General features: G+C 35.2%; 1 protein-coding gene across 2 annotated transcripts in view; it reads left to right on the forward strand.

Annotated features, from left to right (window-relative positions):
* AGMO (alkylglycerol monooxygenase) overlaps positions 1–16,613 on the forward strand; it is a 380,917-nt gene extending 364,304 nt beyond the window's left edge. For both annotated transcript variants that reach the window (XM_082472754.1, XM_082472755.1), the window contains one exon: positions 15,870–16,613. In XM_082472754.1, the coding sequence (XP_082328880.1) occupies positions 15,870–15,944 (75 nt within the window). In that variant the 3' untranslated portion in view covers positions 15,945–16,613. The remainder of the gene's footprint in view (positions 1–15,869) is intronic.
* Positions 16,614–16,945: the final 332 nt, after the last annotated feature.

The following is a 16,945-nucleotide window of genomic DNA, read 5'->3' on the forward strand; positions in this document are numbered from 1 at the left end:
TTGATAATTTCTGTTGAAACAAAGCTCTGGTTTTAGAGTGTAAATGGTTTACATTTTAGTAGTCAGAAAAAGGGCATTAGAAAGGTGTGGTACTTTGAATTTTAGATGAAATATCATGTTTTTTATCATTACTGAGAGTTCTGTTAGGACACTTAAGGACCATGATTAATCCAGCAACATTTCATTCAAAAATCTTCAGTTTCAAAACATACTGGATATGAGGGAAACAATTTTATGCCAATGTTAGGCATACTCAGGAAAACTAAATAAAATTTTATTTCTAGTAGCCAGAACTTGTTTGCAGAAATATAAAAGCAAAAATTATAATAGCAATTAATTTTTAAATTCACTGAACTATCTTACACTTAAAAAGAAAGCAAAGTCATAGTACACAGGGCAAAGAGTTGGGTTATTTTTACTGTTTTACCCATTGCTAACTTTAATACATAAAAATGTCTCAGCACAGAGTCAAACTAGGTGATGTTCATTGGGTCCCTTGTTATTTTTCCTACTCTTGTTTTATTCTTAACTTTATAAAAACTAAAACAGACTATCCTTAAAATTTTTCATTGCCCTGATTCTTTTTTCCTTCTCACATTCATAAAAAATAAAGAATGTGAGGCTCCATGATAAGTATATAAGAGGAAGATTATGAGTGTAAAAAGACTCTTTCCATAAAATATATATTTCCTAAGATATTTTTCCCAAAAGAATGGTCAACATTGACCCAAACATTCATTCTCACAAGTGATATTTGGACCTTTATTAATTTGACCTTATTATAACTCTCTCTCCATGTCTTCATATTGTTTTCTCTCCTGTAGTTCAAGAAAAATTTCTAAAATCTTATCATTAAGAACTTGGACAATTAGAAAAATATAAAGTTAGGCTTCAGTTTTGACAAGGCACATATTCTGGTCATACTTTGGATATAAATCATGCCTCATCAACTTTGGTTGTCTCTGTAATTTTTCTCTATGTGGTAAGTTGGGCATTTCTTTGTACCTGTCCTTTTGACAAACTTCAACTAACAACAACAACAAAACTAACCTGGAAAAAACTGAGAAAAAAGAAGGCTGGATATTGAGAGTATATGTATTAAAATATTTAGAAAATTTCCAGGAAATCAGTATAAATCGAAGATGTATCATTGCATATAAGGAAAGGCAAGAATGTAGTAAGTAATCAAAGGCAATTTAAAAATCCATGTTACTGGATGGTCGTACCCATAGAATAAGTGTTGGTAATACTGGAAATATTTAAAGTAATTTATCTATAAAGACACTTTATTCATAACTTTGAATTCAGAGAGGAAATATCCACAGATGTTTTTGAGAAATGTAGCATCTATTTTTACTTTATGCTAATTATGGTTTATTCGGTTTCCACCAGATGGGTTTGTATGCACGGTAGCTAATTCATGCCAACTGTCTTCAAGTATATTCTCTGAATTGTAGGTAGGTTTTAGAGACCTCTAAGTGATCTCTAATCTTCTTACTAATATTATGGCTTTCAAATGTCATTGTGATATCTCAAAGGTGATCTGGGTGAACAATGGGATATTCTATAGGAGTACTGCTGAAAAGGATAAACACTTTCTTGAGCAATTTAGACTTGAAGAAGTGAATAACTTATTGTACATAATAGGAGGTAATCATCTCTGGGGAACTGAAGAAATGGTTGCAATAAAGATTCTGCATTTGTTATCTAGATTAACTTAGTGCTTCTTTGTCACTGAAATTATATTGGTCCTTTGGCACTGAGTAGTAAAATAATGAAACACCTGATTTTTCTGGTTTTGGAGTTCAGCTGAATTATTTTAAAACTCTGTTCTAATGTTTCTTTTGTGTTTATTTTCTTGTTAAAAAAACATTATTGTGGTATGCTTAGTGTATGCTCTCGTTTAAACATTAATTTCAGAAGATGTTTAATGGCTGAGGAAAACACATTCTTTTCAAATAAGCCACTGTTAGTACATGGGCATTCATGTGAACTTTCTTTTCACGTTTTTCCTTAGTTAAGAACATAAATATACATTTTAAAACTAATGTAAAATTATAATGTTTGATTTAAAGTCTAAATAGAAATGAATATTACTGAATCTTTAAAAGACCACATATTAAGCATAGCTGTGATTATATCTGCCCTTGAATAGGGTATAGAAATAAGGACAGAGAACACAGGACCTCCAAGTAATAGTAGTAGTTTCTGGAACTATTTCTCTTAAGCCCTTTGTTCATTTGTCTGCTTATTACTCAGTATTTTGGTCATATATAGAATATACTGGAAGTAAAATCAATAATTCTCAATTTGTTATGAGTTGGAATTTGTCAAATTGTATTCTTACAAAATTCTAGGGGAAAAAATTTATTGTTGACTAATATATTCTAATGTTTTCATTTCGGAAGGACCTTCAATACATATGGCTTCAATTTCTACTCTAGTTCTGTTTGTGTTTATTTCTTCTCTTGCATTAATGGGAAGTAGAGATATTTTGTAGCAATTCAGTGCTCATCTCTGCTTAAATTCTTATCTGTACAGCAGACAGTAATCATGTTTAAAAAAACAAAATATAATGTTCAAAAGTATAGAGGACACCTACAAGATGGCGGAGGAGTAAGACGTGGAGATCACCTTTCTCCCCACAAATACATCTACATGTGGAAAAACTCCTACAGAACACCTACTGAACGCTGGCAGGAGACCTCAGACTTCCCAAAAGAACCATGTGGCTGACAGGGTCTTGGTGCTCTGGCCGGGTGTCAGGCCTGTGCCTCTGAGGTACGAGAGCCAAGTTCAGGATATTGGTCCACCAGAGACCTCCCGGCTCCACGTAACATGAAATGGCAAAAGCCCTCCCAGAGATCTCCATCTCAACGCTAAGACCCAGCTCCACTCAACGACCAGCAAGCTCCAGTGCTGGACACCCTATGCCAAACAACTAGCAAGACAGGAAAACAACCACACCTATTAGCAGAGAGGCTGCGTAAAATCATACTAAGGTCACAGACACCCCAAAACACACCACAGAACGTGGTCCTGCCCACCAGAAAGACAAGATCCAGCTTCATCCAGCAGAACACAGGCACCAGTCCCCTCTACCAGGAAGCCTACACAACCCACTGAACCAACCTTAGCCACTGGGGGCAGACACCAAAAACAAAGGGAACTACGAACATGCAGCCTGTGAAAAGGAGACCCCAAACACAGTAAGTTAAACAAAATGAGAAGACAGAGAAACACACAGCAGATGAAGGAGCAAGGTAAAAACCCACCAGACCAAACAAATGAAGAGGAAATAGGCAGTCTACCTGAAAAAGAATTCAGAGTAATGATAGTAAAGATGATCCAAAATCTTGGAAATAGAATGGAGAAAATACAAGAAACGTTTAACAAGGACCTAGAAGAACTAAAGAGCAAACAAACAGTGATGGACAACACAGTAAATGAAATTAAAAATTCTCTAGAAGGAATCAATAGCAGAATAACTGAGGCAGAAGAATGGATAAGTGACCTGGGAGATAAAATAGTGGAAATAAATCCCACAGAGCAGAGTAAAGAAAAAAGAATGAAAAGAATTGAGGACAGTCTCAGAGACATCTGGGACAACATTAAATGCAACAGCATTCAGATTATAGGGGTCCCAGAAGAAGAAGAGAAAAAAAAAGGGACTGAGAAAATATTTGAAGAGATTATAGTTGAAAACTTCCCTAATATGGGTAAGGAAATAGTCAATCAAGTCCAGGAAGTGCAGAGAGTCCCATACAGGTTAAATCCAAGGAGAAACATGCCAAGACACATCTTAATCAAACTATCAAAAATTAAATACAAAGACAAAATATTAAAAGCAGCAAGGGAAAAACAACAAATGACATACAAGGGAATCCCCATAAGGTTAACAGCTGACCATTCAGTAGCAACTCTGCAAGCCAGAAGGGAGTGGCAGGATATACTTAAAGTGATGAAAGGGAAAAACCTACAACCAAGATTACCCAGCAAGGATCTCATTCAGATTCGATGGAGAAATTAAAACCTTTACAGACAAGCAAAAGCTAAGAGAATTCAGCATCACCAGACCAGCTTTACAACAAATGGTAGATGAACTTCTCTAGGCAGGAAACACAATAGAAGGAAAAGACCTACAAAAACATACCCAAAACAATTAAGAAAATGGTAATAGGAACATACATATCAAGAATTACTTAAATGTAAATGGATTAAATGCTCCAAACAAAAGACATAGACTGGCTGAATGGATACAAAAACAAGACCCGTATATATGCTGTCTACAAGAGACCTACTTCAGACTTAGGGACACATACAGACTGAAAGTGAGGTGATGGAAAAAGATATTCCATGCAAATGGAAATCAAAAGAAAGCTGGAGTAGCAATTCTCATATCAGAAAAAATAGACTGTAAAATAAAGACTATTATAAAGGACAAAGAAGGACACTACATAATGATCAAGGGATCAATCCAAGAAGAAGATAAAACAATTGTACGTATTTATGCACCCAACATAGGGGCACCTCAATACATAAGGCAAATGCTAACAGCTGTAAAAGGGGAAATCGACAGTAACACAATCATAGTAGGGGACTTTAACACCCCACTTTCACCAATGGACAGATCATCCAAAATGAAAATAAGTAAGGAAACACAGCTTTAAATGATACATTAAACAAGATGGATTTAATTGATATTTATAGGACATTCCATCCAAAAACAACAGAGTACACCTTCTTCTCAAGTGCTCATGAAACATTCTCTGGGATAGACCATATCTTGGGTCACAAATCAAGCCTTGGTAAATTTAAGAAAATTGAAATCATATCAAGTACCTTTTCCGACCACAACGCTATGAGACTAGATATCAATTACAGGAAAAAATCTGTAAAAAATACAAACACATGGAGGCTAAACAATACACTACTAAATAACCAAGAGATCACTGAAGAAATCAAAGAGGAAATCAAAAAATACCTAGAAAACATGACAATGAAAACACAATGACCCAAAACCTATGGGATACAGCAAAAGCAGTTCTAAGAGGGAACTTTATAGCAATACAATCCTACCTCAAGAAACAAGAAACATCTCAAATAAACAACCTAACCTTACACCAATTAGAGAAAGAAGAAAAAGAAAACCCCAAAGTTAGCAAAAGGAAAGAAATCATAAAGATCAGATCAGAAATAAATGAAAAAGAAATGAAGGAAATGATAGCAAAGATCAATAAAACTAAAAGCTGGCTCTTTGAGAAGATAAACAAAACTGGTAAACTATTAGCCAGACTCATCAAGAAAAAAAGGGAGAAGACTCAAATCAATAGAATTAGAAATGAAAAAGAAGAAGTAACAACTGACACTGCAGAAATACAAAGGATCATGAGAGATTACCAGAAGCAACTATATGCCAATAAAATGGACAACCGGGAAGAAATGGACAAATTCTTAGAAAAGCACAACCTTCCAAGACTGAACCAGGAAGAAAGAGAAAACATAAACAGACCAATCACAGGCACTGAAATTGAGACTGTGATTAAAAATCTTCGAACAACCAAAAAGCCCTGGACCAGATGGCTTCACAGGAGAAGTCTATCAAACATTTAGAGAAGAGCTAACACCTATCCTTCTCAAACGCTTCCAAAATATAGCAGAGGGAGGAACACTCCCAAACTCATTCTACGAGGCCACCATCACCCTGATACCAAAACCAGAAAAAGATGTCACAAAGAAGGAAAACTAAAGGCCAGTATCACTGATGAACATAGATGCAAAAATGCTCAACAAAATACTAGCAAACAGAATACAACAGCACATTAAAAGGATCATACACCATGATCAAGTGGGATTTATCCCAGGAATGCAAGGATTCTTCAATATATGCAAATCAATCAATGTGATAAACCATATTAAGAAATAGAAAGAGAAAAACCATATGATCACCTCAGTAGATGCAGAAAAAGCTTTCGACAAAATTCAACACCCATTTATGATAAAAACTCTCCAGAAAGTAGACATAGAGGTAACCTACCTCAACAAAATAAAGGCCATATGTGACAAACCCACAGCCAACATCGTTCTCAATGGTGAAAAACTGAAACCATTTCCTCTAAGATCAGGAACAAGACAAGGTTGTCCACTGTTACCACTGTTATTTAACATAGTTTTGGAAGTTTTAGCCACAGCAATCAGAGAAGAAAAAGAAATAAAAGGAATCCAAATTGGAAAAGAAGAAGTAAATCTGTCACTGTTTGCAGATGACATGATACTATAGGTAGAGAACCCTAAAGATGCTACCAGAAAACTACTAGAGCTAATCAATGAGTTTGGTAAAGTAGCGGAATACAAAATTAATGCACAGAAATCTCTAGCATTCCTATACACTAATGATGAAAAATGTGAAACAGAAATTAACAAAACACTCCCATTTTCCACTGCAACGAAAAGAATAAAATACGTAGGTATAAACCTACCTAAGGAGACAAAAGAACTGTATGCAGAAAACTATAAGACACTGATGAAAGAAATTAAAGATGATAAAAACAGATGGAGAGATATAGTACATTCTTGGATTGGAAGAATCAACATTGTGAAAATGACTATACTACCCAAAGCAATCTACAGATTCAACACAATCCCTATCAAACTACCAATGGCATTTTTCACAGAACTAGAACAAAAAATTTCACAATTTGAATGGAAACACAACAGACCCTGAATAGCGAAAACAATCTTGAGAAAGAAAAACAGAGCTGGAGGAATCAGGCTCCCTGACTTCAGACTATACTACAAAGCTACAGTAATCAAGACAGTATGGTAGTGGCACAAAAACAGAAATATAGGACAATGGAACAGGATAGAAAGCCCAGAGATAAACCCATACACCTATGGTCTACTAATCTATGACAAAGGAGGCAAGGATATACAGTGGAGAAAAGACAGCCTCTTCAATAAGTGGTGCTGGGAAAACTAGACAGCTACATGTAAAAGAATGCAATCAGAACACTCCCTAACACCATACACAAAAATAAACTCAAAATGGATTAAAGACCTAAATGTAAGGCGAGACACTATAAAACTCTCAGAGGAAAACAGGCAGAACGCTCTATGACATAGATCACAGCAAGATCCTTTTTGACCCAGCTCCTAGAGAAATGGAAATAAAAACAAAAATAAACAAATGGGACCTAATGAAACTTAAAAGCTTTTGCACAGCAAAGGAAACCATAAATGAGATGAAAAGACAACCCTCAGAATGGGAGAAAATATTTGCAAATGAAGCAACTGACAACGGATTAATCTCCAAAATTTACCAGCAGCTCATGCAGCTCAATAACAAAAAAACAAACAACCCAATCCACAAATGGGCAGAAGACCTAAATAGACATTTCTCCAAAGAAGATATACAGATTGCCAACAAACACATGAAAGGATGCTCAACATCATTCATCATTAGAGAAATGCAAATCAAAACTACAATGAGGTATCACCTCAGTCCAGTCAGAATGGCCATAATCCAAAAATCTAGAAACAATAAATGCTGGAGAGGGTGTGGAGAAAGGGGAACACTCTTGCACTGTTGGTGGGAATGTAAATTGATACAGCCACTATGGAGAATAGTATGGAGTTTCCTTAAAAAACTAACAATAGAATTACCATACGACCCCGCAATCCCACTACTGGACATATACCCTGAGAAAACCATAATTCAAAAAGAGTCATGTACCAAAATGTTCATCGCAGCACTATTTACGATAGCCAGGACATGCAAGCAACCTAAGTGTCCATTGACAGATGAATGGATAAAGAAGATGTGGCACATATATACAATGGCATATTACTCAGCCATAAAAAGAAATGAAATTGAGTTATTTGTAGTGAAGTGGATTGACCTAGAGTCTGTCATGCAGCGTGAAGTGAGTCAGAGGGAGAAAAGCAAATACTGTATGCTAACACGTATATATGGATCTAAAAGAGAAAATGGTTCTGAAGAACCTAGGGACAGGACAGGAATAGAGACACAGACATAGAGAATGGACTTGAGGACACAGGGAGGGGGAAGGGTAAGCTGGGACGAAGTGAGAGAGTGGCATGGACTTATATACACTACCAAATGTAAAATAGATAGCTAGTGGGAATTAGCTGCATAGCACAGGGAGATCAGCTCTGTGCTTTGTGACCACCTAGAGGGGTGGGATAGGGAGTGTGGGAGGGAGATGCAAGAAGGAGGAGATATTGGGATGTGTGTATATGTGTGGCTGATTCACTTTGTTATAAAGCAGAAGCTAGCACACCATTGTGAAGCAATTATACTCCAATGGAGATGTTAAAAAATCAATCAATAAATATAAAAGACATCTCCCCCTCAAAAAAAAAAATAGTGGATTATATTGCACTAAGGCTGTCAGTAGTCAAGGAAATCATTTTTCAGCCTTAATATTCAAATGACATAGCAGGAGCTACATGTACCTTATACCTATATCTGTTTTATACTGACACCATTAATCCACATCAAACATTTTGACATTATAAAACTCTTTATCATATAAAATATTACTATCACTTGATTGAATAGATTTTTATTTTTGTCCTCCTTCTTCATCTTTTTTTTTCACAAAAAATATATTAGTCAAATACTTGTCTGATAAAAAATTTTTTTAAAAAAGTTGTGAGAAGAAAAGAAAAAAAATGTTTGAAACAGGGTCCAGTTAGGAAAACAAAACCACTCTAGGTATTTCAAACAGTGAGATGTTAATACAAGGAACTGGTTTCAAAGGCATTGGAAGGGGTGGAAGAGGAAATGGAAGGAAGTGGGACTGGAGGACCAAAAGGGACGCATCAGTGAGACCCAGAGATCAGAAGATGCGGGTGCCCTGCCGCTCAGCTCACAAGCCGGTGCTGGCTGTGGTGAGACACTACTGCAGTTGGTTCCAGATCCATTGAAGAGGCACTACCTCGAGCAGAGCTGGAACTGCTGAGAGCAGTGCTGTCTGTGCCCAGGGTGCTGCCATCCAGATCACCTCCCCTCCATTGTCACTACAGCTTCATCAGTAACTGCCCCCAAGGACCAGAGCCAGGAGCAGAAGGCTGCCCTCTTGCTCCTGCCTTCTGCTCTCCACTACCGTTCTACTACCTTCTGTTTTCTGGTTGCTCTTTCTTGTCCTTCGGGCTCCATTTCATCCTTGTCATCAGGACCACTGTGTCCCTGCCTGTCCTCTTCTCCCTAAACACACTGCTCACAGGGTGACTTCATCATGGCACCATTTCTTTTTTTTTTTTTTTTAATTTTTGTTGGGGTGTGATTGATTTACAATATTGTGTTAGTTTCAGGTGTACAGCAGGGTGAATCAGTTATACATATACATAAACCCACTCTTTTTCTTTTTTTTTTTTTTTTGGATTTTTTTTCCATATAGGCCATTACGGAGTATTGAGTAGAGTTCCCTGTGTTACACGGCAGGTTCTTATTAGTTGTCTATTTTATATATGGCAGTGTGTATATGTGAATCCCAGTCTCCCAATTTATCCCTCCCCCCCTTTATACCCTGGTAACCATAAGTTTGTTTTCTACATCCTTGACTCTACTTCTGTTTTGTAAATAAGTTCATTTGTACCGGTTTTTTTAGATTCCACATATAAGCAATATCATGTGATATTTGTCTTTCTGTGTCTGGCTTGCTTCACTCAGTATGACAGTCTCTAGGTCCTTCCATGTTGTTGTAAATGCACCGCACCATTTCTAATAGCAAAAACATGATTCTGAAATGACTCAAGTGTTCAACAGTACAGCATTGGATAAATATAGGTTATTCTTTAGATGGAATACTATGCACCATTTGGTGAAAACTGCACTGTACATCTGTTGACATTGAGAGACATTTATGGTGTTGCTTAGTTAATAAACCATGTTATAATATTGCATGTAAAAAAATGTATATTTAACAAAGAATTGGTTTTATTTTTCTCCAAATAATTCAGTAAAAACTTCTGTACATTTAACGTGTTTCCCTTAAAACAAATTGCTGCTGTTGTTGTTGTTACACTGGTGTTAAATAGCCAGTTAACTGATATTTTATGAACCTTATCAATGTCAGAGAAAGAATTTTTAAATAAATATATACTTTTCAGTTTATAGGTGGGGTATGATTTATTAGTGATACAGAATAGGTACATTCATTCCAGGAGAATTTTAGGAAATCAACATGGAGGTCTAAATTTGGTTCAAAATGTACACAATGGAGTACAAGCCTACCTTGGAGATACTGCGGATTTGGTTCCAGACCACCATAGTAAAGAAATATTACAATAAAGTGAGTCACACAAATATTTTGGTTTCCCACTGCATATAAGTTATGTTTACACTATATCGCAGTCTATTAAGTGTACAATAGCATTATGTCTAAAAAATTTTTACATACCTTAATTAAAAAATACTTTATTGCTAAAAATGCTAACTATCATCTAAGCCTTCAGCGAGTTATGGTAGTACCATCAAAGATCACAGGTCACCATAACAAATATAATAATAAAGTTTGAAATTTGTGAGAATTACCAAAATGTGACAAAGAGAGAGGAAGTGAGCAAGTGTAGTTGGAGAAATGGCACCTATAAACTTGCTTCATGCAGGTTTGGTACAGACAGTACTGTACTGACTTCAGATTGTATTACAAAGCTACAGTCATCAAAACAGTATGGTACTAGGCAAAATGGGACATATAGATCAATGGAACAGAATAGAAAGCCCAGAAATCAACCCATGTACTTATGGTCAATTAATTTACAACAAAGGAAGCAAGACTCTACAGTGGAGAAAAGACAGTTTCTTCAACAAGTGGTGCTGGGAAGATTAGACAGCTACATGTAAAAGAATGAAATTAGAACAGTCTCTAACACCATATACAAAAATAAAATCAAAATGGATTAAAGACATAAATGTAAGACCAGATACTTTAAAACTCCTAGAGGAAAAGATAGGCAGAACAGTCTGTGACATAAATCACAGCAATATTTTTTTGGATCCATTTCCTAGAGTAGTGGAAACAAACAAAAAAAATAAACAAATGGGACCTAATTAAACTTAAAAGTTTTTGCACAGCAAATTGAGTCCATAAACAAAACGAAAAGACAACCTATGGAGTGGGAGAAAATATTTGCAAACGATGTGACTGACAAGGGATTAATTTCCAAAATACACAAACAGCTCATATAACTTAATATCAAAAAACAAACAACCCAATCAAAAAATGGGCAGAAGGCCTAAATAGACACTTCTCCAAAGAAGACATACAGATGGCCAACAGGCACATGAAAAGATGCTTAACATCGCTAATTATTAGAGAAATGCAAATCAAAACTAGAATGAGGTATCACCTCACACCAGTGAGAATGGCTATCGTTAAAAAGTCTACAAGTAAGAAATGCTGGAGAGGTTGTGGAGAAAAGGGAACCCTCCTGCACTGTTGGTGGGAATGTAAATTCGTGCAGCCACTATAGAGAACAGTATGGAGGTTCTTTAAAAAACTGAAAATAGAGTTACCATATGATCCAGCAATCCCACTCTCAGGCAAATATCTGGAGTAAACTCTAGTTTGAAAAGATACATTCACCCCAGTGTTCACAGAAGCACTATTTACAATAGCCAAGACATGGAAGCAACCTAAATGTCCATTGACAGGTTAATAGATAAAGGAGATGTGATATATATATATAGATATCTATATATATAGATATATAATGCAATGTTACTCTGCCATGAAAAAGAGTGAAATAATACCATTTGCAGCAACATGGATGGACCTAAAGATTATCATATTAAGTGAAGTAAGCCAGACAAAGACAAAATATCATATGATATCACTTATATGTGGAATCTAAAAAGATGACACAAATGAACTTATTTATGAAACAGAAATAGACTCACAGACATAGAAAACAAACTTATGGTTACCAAAGGGGATAGCAGGGGAGGGATGAGAGATAAATTAGGAGTTTGGGATTAACATATACATACTTCTCTATGTAAAATAGATAACCAACAAGGACCAACTGTATAGCACAGGGAACTATACTCAATATATTGTAATAACTATAATGGAAAAGAATCTGAAAAAGCATAGATATATATGTATATATGTATGTATAACTGAATCACTTTGCTGTACACTTGAAACTAATACAACATTGTAAATTAACTATTTCAATTTTAAAAAGTTAAAAAAAAAGGATTAGATGCCTGATTTGCTCCATTTTTAATAAGGCCTCTAAAAACACAGACCTAACGGGGAGGAGCAGCTGAATGACACGTCAGTTCCCGCTGACATTTTATTATGGATTAATGGCTCAGATTAGCCACCTGCCAATTGGTGAACTTTTGGGAAAGGGGCGGAGAAAATGTGGAGAGCATCTGTACAGGCCAAAGTTCAGGTATCAGAGTGGAGGGCCCTGGGAAGTCAAGGAAATAGCCTGAAGACAAGGGCCACTAATGATGTGTTACACAGGGAGGGCTTGACACCAAAAGTGAACTTCCTCTGTTTCATATTTTGAATCCAGCTGTTAAAATCATGGGACTTGCCCAGACCTATTATAAAATAAGTGTTCATTGAGTTTGTACGTATCTGGAAGCATCATATCTACAGATTAGGGAAGAATATTGCAAAGAAAAAGTGCTGTGGTTGCCATGTAGTCTTACACTGGCCTAAGTAGTAATTCTCCTGCCTTCATTGTACAAATAGTTGATTGAGAAATATGTTAATGAGCAATTATCTCAAATGACACTTTTAATCTGATCAGCTATGGAGAACTAAAATGAACAGCCTAATACAAAAATCAAGAGAAAGATTGGACAAGGGAAAATTTAAAATGAAATGACTATAATAATCAAGTGATCATATTGAGTCCATGTTAAGTAGTTTTCCAGCTTAAAATTATATATGAAATGTATGTTTAGATCTATTATAAGTATATACACACATTCAAAAATATAAAAGCAAATCTGTGTTTTCCTATTTAACTATTTTCTAATAAAACTGGGTGTCTATTTCAGGGCCATGCATATTTTGAGAAGAACATATTCATTTCATTTAATTTCTATTATCCTGTGCCAATCTGGATTTCATTATATATAAAAAAATCCACTTTATGCTTAAAATATTGATTGTGAAAAGGTCTTAGAAACCTAGTAGTTAGTGGCAAAAAAGTACAGTGATTACTAAAAAAGAGAAAATGAATTCACTATTGATGTTCATATTCACTGAACTAACTTCCCAGGATGTGTAGTTTGATTTTCTGGGGGGCATTAAGTAAACAAAAAACATCATACAAGCTCTGATATTTAGTAGTTTTGTGACTGCTTGGTAAACCACATAAATTATGAGTTCCCACTGCCTCACCAGTAAACTAGATACCAATTCTGCAAGTTTGCCATGAGAATAAAACATTATAATCTAGTAAAGGCACCTAAGACAATGCCCAGCCTAAGCAAGGGTTTCACTGTGCATTAATCTTACATGTGAATCTGCCCCCTTTGCTTCGTTAGCTTTTCTCCTCCATTTGGAGGGATAATACATAGGGGCCTGAAAAAATAGAAAACCAAAAACAGAGAAACAAAATAAAACTACAAACTGTGCAACATTGCATTTTTTGGTAAGAAGGTAAAAGCATTTTAGGTAATAAGATCTTTGTGTTTTAATTAGGGATGGGTCCTTAAGGAAATAGAACTGGATTTATAGTTTCAAAAGTGGAAAGATTTAGTTGTGAAGTGGTGAATTAACAACAAAGGCAGGTACTGAATTATAATCTTTTTCACACTTTTGTTAGATCAGAGGTTCTTAATATTTCAGAGATCCTAGATGAAAGTATGGATAGTCTAGTGGGTGGAGAGTAGGGACGAGGAGAATTATGACATACAAAATTTTACACACAGTTGTAGAGGTTTCATTCTCCCTAGACTTCAACCAATGAAATAATCCGTGTGACCCTAGACACTAGATTGAAAACCAATAAAAATTGCTGCCAAATATTTTTTCAGATACCAGTGCGTTGCACAGCACAAAGCATCTGTTAGTTGCTCAATTAATATTATGGATCCAAATTAAACTATTCAACCCGATATCATAGAGTTATCATCTCTGTCCTACTTGAAAGCTGTCTTCTCAGCTATCCCTCTGCCAACATTAACCCATATTCATATACAAATGTAATTCACTGCACAATCTACTAACTTTCACAAATACTCCCTTATCTTGATATTACTTTGGCACCCCGTGAGAAATCCCATGAGGTCATTTTACTTGAAGTACAGTCAAAAGAAACAAAATCAAAACCAGCCTTTAAATATATTGCATTTGATTTCTGAGGCAACTCCAGAATGTTAATATTATTCTTGACTCCTGCTTCAAAATAACTTTTGATTTTATTTTTGGTATTTTTTTTTTATATTGTGGATGTTATAGGCTGAAAGTAACACATGGATTTGAATAAAACTATCAGATTAGCTAATGTGAAGGATAATGGTTCTCTAGAAAGAACAAGAAGGTTCATATGAAACTGAACAACCTACCCATCTAATCGAAGTATCCAGGTTTAAGAGGATTTTGTTGTTGTTGTTATTTTCATATCCAGGCTTTAATAGCAAATTCATGGCAGTTGAGGGTATTTTCTGTGAATGAATGACTGGCCTCAGTTAATGGCCTTGGCTTCACTTTAGTCCATCACCCCAGAATGTTCCCCATGCCTTCATCTTATTACTTAACTATGTCTCTTTGTACATTTTAATGGATCTTTCAGTAATTGTGATCTTTCTGGGGAGAGGCAAGTGGTCATATTTTAATCATTTGACGAAGAAGTTTGCACAATAAAAAAAAATATGGAGAATCCCTTTCACAGCTTTCCCCATATCCCCAGCTGTTTAGGCATTTTTCATCATCACTCTAATAACACATAAAATGGAGATCATAAAAGAAATCCTACAGCTTAATTTTAGTGCATACGTAAAGGGTAAGGGTTGACTTTGGAAAGCTCTGAGGTGTAAGGACTGTGACCAGTGCCTAGATTTTACCTCAAGAAGAGCAGAAGTTGTGTGCATTTAGGTCATTATGGCATTTAGATGACACACAATGAAAATTTCTGCAACTGGTTAATTCTTCCTGAGGATGGCTGTATTATCGTTCTTGCTAGGATCATAAGAAGTCAACACTTTTACTTGGTTAAATTTTGGTGATTTATTGGGAATGTGTGGTGTTACTTGAAAGCGAAGGGGTAAACTCAATGAACTCTTATGATTGCTTATTATGATTTAGTATGTCTTCAGTTTTAAAGAGAATTTTGCAGTTACCGTTTTATACCTGGTAGGATCAAAAGACTAAGTAGTTAAGTCAGCAGTGTTTAGAATTTAATTCATGTTGGGTGAAGTTCATAATATGGTAGATCACATTGCCTCAGAGAGAAATGATTCCTTAATACTGTTTTTATTTCTCCTTTTCCAAAGGCTTCTTAAACTATATAAATAATGAGATTGTTTAGTACAATACAAACAACATGCAATGTATCCAAAAGCCGGAAGACAGTTCTGTTTCATTCACTGTCTAATTTACATAGCCCTATCCCTAGAAATGACCCAGATTTGTGAGGATATTTTATTTTAAAAGCCACAGAAACAAAACTTTTTACTCCTGCTCTTCACATAACATGTTTTAAGCTGGGTTGGCTAAATTCTATCAGTGAACAACTGCTAGATTCAATTTGAATAATTTAATTGCTTAAAATATGTATATTCATTTTCCCCTAGAAAGGTATTTCTAACTCAATTGAACAGAAGTATTGAATCAATTTTAATTGTTCTTCCTCTCTGTATTTTATTTCTTTAGATTTTTTTTTCCATCTGCATTGCTTTCTGGGGAGTAAGAAGCATGAAACAACTTGTCTCAGACCCTTGGAAATGACTAAACGTTTGTACACAATTCTCTTGTTTTAATCATTTGTCCACAACCATAATATATTACTACTGCCTATGGAAATATAACTATCTTATATAATGATTATATGAACTATTTCTCTAATGTGAGGTAAATACATTTATCTACTCTCGCTTCCTTTCCGCATTTATTATCCTCTATTAAAATTAAAGTCAGCTGCAGTTACTTTATTGCTAGGGTTGAAAGACAATGATTTCAAATAGAATGATGTTACATCCACTGGTAACATCTAAGCCAATGAGTATGAGAAGAAGGGATAAAACTTCAAAACAGTAAAAAGAATGAAGATTTTATTAGCATTGTTTAGACAACTTTTCATTTGCTGTCTGCTAAAATTGTGCTTGGATACACATTTGTTGTCATAAAAATGTATTACATGAGTTGTCTGCCTAAGGCTAGGTTTACCTTTGAAAGCCATATAACCTAAGGAGTAACATTACGGAAAATGACATCACTGAAATGAAAATCACCAGAATTCGTCAGAATTCATTTATTCCATAGATTAATTTGTGATACATATGTCTAACATGTTTGGTCAGTTTGTTTTGGCAGATTGAGGAGTGTGCGGTATTTCTGTGCTATTTTAAATTGTCACAATCATGTTAAAAGACTCTAAATAAAATTGCCCAAGCATTATGTGTATATTATTCATTGGGATTGTAAAAACCTGCCAAGTATTTCATTAGGAGGGAACTGACAGAGATAAGCAGGAAATGGTTCAAAGGGGGAAGGTCTGAAAACAATTGGAATTTTTTTCTTTCCTTCTTCCAGTATTTCTTAGATTTAAAGTTACAATTTAAGTAACCAAAGTTATAAGCACTAAAACAGTTAATACTGTCCTTCACTGAGCTTTGCCTATATTCATTGCTGGTTTAAAGAGACTGATCAGTTGGTTGACTTATTTTTAATATGTGTTTTCTAACCTTTGAACAGAGAAAAGTTGTGGAACTAGTAAAAAGAATCAAACT

This window comes from Balaenoptera physalus (assembly GCF_965194825.1).
Source record: "Balaenoptera physalus genome assembly, chromosome: 8".
In the NCBI taxonomy this organism is placed as follows: domain Eukaryota; kingdom Metazoa; phylum Chordata; class Mammalia; order Artiodactyla; family Balaenopteridae; genus Balaenoptera; species Balaenoptera physalus.